The 7,018-nt window shown below is 32.3% G+C and overlaps 1 protein-coding gene across 1 annotated transcript; it reads right to left on the reverse strand.

The window, feature by feature from the left end:
* Positions 1-942: 942 nt before the first annotated feature.
* Positions 943-4,770, reverse strand: LOC126770968 (apolipoprotein D-like). Its single transcript, XM_050490605.1, has 4 exons — positions 4,603-4,770; positions 3,323-3,530; positions 2,773-2,862; positions 943-2,408 (listed from the first exon to the last, which is right to left on the reverse strand). The coding sequence occupies exons 1-4, from the start codon at positions 4,714-4,716 to the stop codon at positions 2,197-2,199; spliced, it is 624 nt and encodes a 207-aa protein (XP_050346562.1). The 5' UTR covers positions 4,717-4,770; the 3' UTR covers positions 943-2,196.
* Between the last annotated feature and the right edge of the window lie 2,248 nt (positions 4,771-7,018).

Raw genomic sequence — 7,018 nt, forward strand, 5'->3', positions numbered from 1 at the left:
AACTCCTGAAGAACAATGAAGAAAAATAACTTCTGAACGAAGAGTTAATAAAATTATTTTTAATCGTAAATATACTGTCTTGTTGGTTTTTATAAGTTTATCTTGCATTTGTTTAAAATATGATTGTATGAGTTTTATCAAATACAGTATATTGGTTTTGTGTAAACTATTTCTTAAATCAAAATAGAAGTATTTATGTGATAATTTTATTAGATATATAAGATAATTATATATAAGATAAGCTAGAGAGCTCCATAAACGTACACATCGTTGCTTTATATTATTATTAAAATTAGAAATGTATTTACGAGTTACGAGGCGTCTCTTGACGGCCACTTAAAAAATAATGCTGACGTCATTATATCATTTATAGTATTGTTGTGTTAATTAATTTTATCTAGACCGTTCTTATTAATCGTCGTTATGAAGGCCACGGTCTGTTTACAGATTAAAAGTGTCTAGAAAAAAAATGTTTTAAAAACGCAATTAGTTGCAAAATCTAAGCACTGATAAGTTATCATTAAACAGCTTGGAGTGTTTGTTAGTGAGCTCATATTTGTTATGAGTCAGCTCTGACACTTGACTGTATATCATAACCATTGTGGATATGAGATTTATAAAATAATAGTTTATAGAAATACTATTTTTTAACCTGTGATAAGGAAGGGATTTTTGTACTCCTTTTCTATGAATTTTTGCATCCATGTGAGGGGGTCAAATGGATGCAAAAATTCCTGATGATCGGCTAGTTTTTTGTTTTTTTTTTTATTATTTTAATTTGTAAAAAAATTGGTACCTCTTTTCGTAATTGTGGTCGGGATGATGTGTTCTCCTATAATGTGTTGGGAATGTGCACGGGTTACAAGTATTTTATGTACAATTGTTGGATATCCAAATAAATAAGTAGTTAAAACGTGACAGCGTAATAAACAAACACACAAATGTTATATTAGGATAACAATTTATTAATCCTGTCCAAGAGTAATTTCATAGTACAAAGCGTACCTAACACCAACCAGACCGTTCTCCGTCAGTCGTCCAGTAAATAGCGAATCGTAGCTGAATTACAAACAAAAATTAGGCACATGAAAATTCAGCGGTGCTTACATAGGCTTGCCGCGATCTTTCGATTAAAATTTACATCACTCTACTGGGCTAATTCGACCCTTCTTGTTAGGCATCGTTTCAAATATTCAAATATGTAGATATAAGAAACATTATTGACTGTTGTAAAACCTGGTATAAAAATGTAAAAAACATAGTGTCTCGTTTTTGGTATAATTTAGTGAATACATCGAACTAAATAAGGAATACATCAATTGAAAGAGTTTTATATAAAAACACACTTTATTTGTCATTTAAATATTTAAAAACAATCACTATTTACAATTAAATATTTTTGTGTTACATTTTTAAATAAAAGAAGGTTTTTTTTATTTTATTTTTTCGGCGAGTAATCTATGCGAATCGAACACTAATTTAATAAAAAAAAAAAACAAAATTGTTTAATATAAAATATTTAAAAATAGAATAAATAGAAAAGATTATAAATCATCTATGAAATACAATTTGATAAATGTTAGAGAAGTTTTTTAGCTTAGCTTTATATTATCCGATTTCAACAGAGGCGGAAATAAAATATGCAATTATTAAAATGTGGAACAGAAAGACATCTATTATCAATATTGTGAAAAATACTTTTGACATGATAAATAAGTGAGGTCAATTTTACTTATATTATTCCTTGTGCTTACATTACATAATATATAATTAGTTTTTTTTTTTAGTTTTGAAACGAAACAAAGGTATTCCACCTTTGTTAACAAATAAAATATAAACGCTATAATTGAATGAAACGAACGTAGAATACCATATTATAGTTTTGTATAACAGTTTTATTCTAGAATAAAAATATAAGTGAAGCATAATAAATATTGCATATTTGATTCTTGTCAGGTTTACAGGAAATAAAATGATAATTCATATTATTTAACAAAGATGATCGATTTTGACTAACTTTTTATTTTTTAAATATATATATTTCAAAACCTTCAAGAGGTGAGCGGCTTCCTTTGGTGGTAAACCTGGTAATATATTTAAACAACTCTATTTTAACATGTCGTATAAAATAATAATCCCAAAGCTCGCATTTAATTAATTATTATATAACGAACGACGATACGTATAGCACGATAGTTAAAATAACTCCTTAGTTATAAGAAAGCCGGCTATTAATAATATAACTGGGCTAATATGTATGTTGATTGCGTTGTTACCAGCTTTGCAGGCTGACGCGGTATGTGATAACAGTGTCCAATTACCTCCTTTAGATAAGTCTGTATATTCTTCAAAAGCCGTTTTCGTTGTATTTGATGTTACCTGGGTTCGACTTAGTTTCCAAGCTAAAACTGTAAAAAGAAAATAATTATATATGTATATATATATATATATATATATATATATATATATATATATATATATATTAATGCCCTTAAACAAAGAACTTAAATATAAAATATCTACATCAAATATTGAATCGTAATTTTAGGTCAGGTTTATTAGTATTATAGATTCGCTATTAGCCGAAACTGGTTAAGAGAAATAATTGTATTTTCTTTCTGCCAAAACTTATAACAAACTAAGCACTAAGCACGCTGCAATGACACCCATATTTTTTAAGTTTTTGTTCAATTAATATATTTTTTTTAAATATTCTAATGGTAAGTGGTCAACACCGTCCGTTTCTCAGGTTTTAAATAAAACTTTAATTACCTTCACTGTTTGCGTTTTGATTAGTGCAACTGTATAATATTGCGTACTCCTTGTAATTAGTTTTCAGTATTACAAAAGGTAATATGCCGTCTGAAAAAAAACAAAAATATATTTAATAACAGTTGAGATGTGATGCTGTCCTCATGAAATATTTAAATAATACTTGACTATTTTTTACCCATTTGTCTCGTATCGTATCACATTTTATTATTTATCATTATTATTTTCATGCTACATTTGCATTTTCATATTTGTAGTCTATAAGTTAAGTTATAAGCATCCTGTGTTCATCTTAATTAGTTGTCCAATTAAGCTTATATTATTTATTTGTAAAGTTTATACTAATGTGTTATTGTGACCACGGCTGATGAACCAAATAAATAAATAAATAAAGTGTGTGCAAGACAAATTTGACAAGTCCAGGTGCAGGAACAAAGGCTGTAGGCACGGGAGCGTAAGCACTGTCAATTTCGGTACTCCGGGCTGATATTGAGAATTTGTTGACGAAAATATACATAATATATATAAACAACAAAAACATACAACTCACCCGAAAATGTAGCTTGAAAAATCCCGTTACCCGCTGTGGTGATATTTCCGTCACGCGTAACAACTTTTCCATCCACGACCTCTTGAATTGATATGTCTATAGGACTAGTTGCATCATTTTGGATGGTACCGGTTATTGTCCATGAGGGACAATCACCCTTTTGATAATTGTTCGGAATCCTTTCAATTTCGTACCATTTTCCCACCACCTTAAATAATATTATATTTCAAGTTGCAAATTGAAATTTTTTCGTAATATTTAAAAATCGTATTATTTCCCCCAGTGTCTACGATTCTCTTTGTTGAGTTCGAGCTTGTCCTTACAGAATAGCTCAAGCGCTATAATTCAATTGTTTATATAGCAGAATATTTATGATAATATTTAAAATTTGTTTGAAAATACAAGAAATGTGAGAGCTGGCAGTCATTTGTTTTCTTATTTTTTTAATAACTAATTGTTTTTATTATTTTTATATTAATTATATATTTATAACTAATTATTTTTATTTTATACATCACTCATTATTTAATTTTAAGCACAATATATATAATTATGATATATAAAATACTAGCTGAACACGTAGCTTAAAAAATTATATTGTGCTTGCTTCGTGCCAAATTTCATCAAAATCGGTTTAATGATTTATCCTTGAAAGCATAATAAATATACAAATGGAGTTACTTTCACATTTTAAAATATTTGTATAGATATTGATTATAATAATTAATGAGCTCATTTTGTAAATAGCAATAATTCCTTTCAATTTTGTTATAAGCTCATTGAATATCAACTTCCATGTTGAAAACACAAAAGGAACGATTTTAACAAATTTGGAACGAATTTAGATGACTGAATTAAAACATAGGCCCATAACATTTGCCTCCTCCGCACACATGCGCATGGGCATAGCCGTGGGCGGAAGCTAGTTCCTTAAGACTTTAAAAATATTAAAAAACAATGAATCCGGAGCTGTGTAAAGAAGTTTTTTTTATAGTATAGCTAGGCGGACGAGAATATGGGTCACCTGATGGTAATTGGTCACCATAGATATTGGCATTGTAAGAAATTTTACTAATCGCTTACTTCGCTAATGCGCCACCAACCTTGGGAACTAAGATGTTAAGTCCCTTGTGCCTGTAATTACACTGGCTCACTCACCCTTCAAACCGGTACACAACAATACCGAGTACTGCTGTTTTGCGGTAGAAAATCTGATGAGTGGGTGGTACCTACTCAGACGAGCTCACACAATGCCCTACCAACTTATATATGATAGTCACCTCTTTTACATCAACAGCTAAAATATGAGTAATGTTCGTCGAATCACAAGGTCCCTGAAGTTGAAGTCCGTTGGAGATGGAGATGAGAAACAGGAGACTGGTTAGGCGATACATTATTACAACTCTCTCTTACGATTGAAAACTCTAACTAAGCTAATGCGGTATACGATTTGCGGTATTTTAAATACTATCCTACGTATGCCCTGTCCTTATCTTTTTTAAAGCTTGGTGCATACTATTTCATTTGTAATAAAATATATATTTTATCAATTGCAATTGAATAAATCAATTGAGGTATATTGGCAAATATGCCATTTGATGGTAATCGGTCACCTCAGCTCACAATCATTAGAGCTGTAAAATTTATTAACCGTCCCGTATATCATCAATGCACCACCAACCTTGACTTCTAAGATGTAATGTCCTTTATGCCTGTAGTTACACTAGCGCATCCACAATTCAAACCGGAGCCTAAAAAACTAACATAACTGTTTGGCTTGAATATGTATATCTTCCGGTTTGATAAGTAATAAAGCTAGTTTAATCTATATTATTATAACATATTTTATTTAGATAAATTTTAACGTCTAACATCACGAACGTCTCAAAACACTACACGCGAGGACTGCTTATCGACTATTGTAGTGATCGAGAGTGATCGAAAGCATAGCATACTATGGCATGGCATTCCCCTAAGAAGCCCAAGCCATGCCATCGCATTTTAGTGGGTAAGAATCCTATATTGTCTCATTCCATCTAGGAACCGGATCATTTGAAGATTTCTCCTGTGTCAAAAATAAAAACATTGTAATATTATAATAATATAACATAAGGCATTTTATACAGAATAGATAAGCGGAAGAGCATATGGGCCACCTGAAGGTAAGTTTTCACTAACGCCCATATACGTTGGCATTGTAAGAAATTTTAACCATCGCTTACATCGCCAATGCGCTACCAACCTTTTTTTACGCTGGAAAATTGGGTGGTTTTTCCCCACTTGAAATGGGGGTGTATGTGGGACTCGCCAGCGCTGAAGCATGCGCCGGAATACCCACTAAAAACCAGCGGTACCCACACCTCCATACTATCGTGTCACCCCGACGGTTGGCCCGCCTCTGCGGGCCTCCGAAATCCTAGGGGGTTCTCGGGGTACAGAGACCCCCTAGCCCCGGCAACATGGCGGAAGAAGAAGGTGTGCATAGTGCCGACGCCCTACTCTCCGGTCTTTTTCGGCGAAGCGGGTTGGCGGACGCCCTGGCTTCGCGCTCCTACTGCATATTTTCGCAAAAGGCTTACTACCAGTGAATGCTTCAAGTACTGGCTTTAAGTTCACCAATGTCTCAATAAGCCACGGTCTCCCCCTTCAATTTTGAGAAGGTTTTGAAGGTTATGATACTGTGCTGCCCTATTTCAGGTTAGTTATAAAGTAGCAAAATTTATAACAGAAGTTATCTATCGTCTGTCGTCTGAAAATTATTACGCTTAGAAAGCTGAAAATTAGAATAAAGTTTTATTTTATGGTATAACCAAAACTGGTCCTAATATATTAGCATGTTTCTATACCCTTATGAAAAGTTTGAAAAATACAATACTAGCCAATTATGCAACAGATATTCGAGTGTATAGCGCAATACATCATACCTGATGTATTGCGCTATACACTCGATATATATTGATACCTTATGCGCAAGCACATCAGAACTCTCCTATCTCTTCCTTACATAATTCAATGGGACTGCAAGTTGACATTACGGGAAAGAGTTCAAGGTGGTGGATTTTCCAGTTTTTTTTATTAGCACTATCCAAGGACCTCGGAATCTTTTGCCTTGAGCTGCTAAGCCAATAGCAGTAGTCAGTTATATTAGTCAATTACTATGTTGCATATAAATGACATGTAGATTAAAGTATGCTAGTCAGCAACTACAAAAGCAAGGCACTGTGGTAAGAATAAGAGCGATGCTTACGATTCCAGTTCTGGGAAATTACCATTTTTTTTATTAATAATAATACAACATTTATTTTACAATATAATATAATATCCTGGGACATTATTCACACGTGGCCATCTGATCCCAAACTAAGCAGAGCTTGTACGTTGGAAACCAGACAACTGATATACTACATATACTACTTCTCTTTTGTAAATACATTCTTATACGAATAATTACACCCAGACTCAGGACAAACAGAAATGCTCATGCACACAGATGACTGTCCTGGGTGTCCAATGGCCCGTCATTAAAGTCTTAAATAAAGAGAAATAAAAATTAAAAATAGTTATCGTACTATGAATGCTAGCAGCATTTCCCTTTTGAATCGCAATTCCGATTCTCTGGGCAAAAAATGAATCAGCCCTTCTGTTAAATTTTAATATGTCACATTTAATTTACCATTTAATTTTCATGAAAAGTAT

Source organism: Nymphalis io, chromosome 9 (genome assembly GCF_905147045.1).
Source record: "Nymphalis io chromosome 9, ilAglIoxx1.1, whole genome shotgun sequence".
NCBI lineage: Eukaryota > Metazoa > Arthropoda > Insecta > Lepidoptera > Nymphalidae > Nymphalis > Nymphalis io.

Bases quoted from the DNA above. Each gene is read 5' to 3' on its own strand.
- LOC126770968 (XM_050490605.1), bottom strand. From the start codon at position 4,716: ATGTATCGCCTAACCAGTCTCCTGTTTCTCATCTCCATCTCCAACGGA. The intron at 3,531-4,602 runs GTGACTATCATA...ATATTATTTAAG, and splicing joins TAGCTGTTGATGTAAAAGAG to GTGGTGGGAAAATGGTACGA. The intron at 2,409-2,772 runs GTAATTAAAGTT...TTCTTTTTACAG, and splicing joins TCAAAACGCAAACAGTGAAG to TTTTAGCTTGGAAACTAAGT.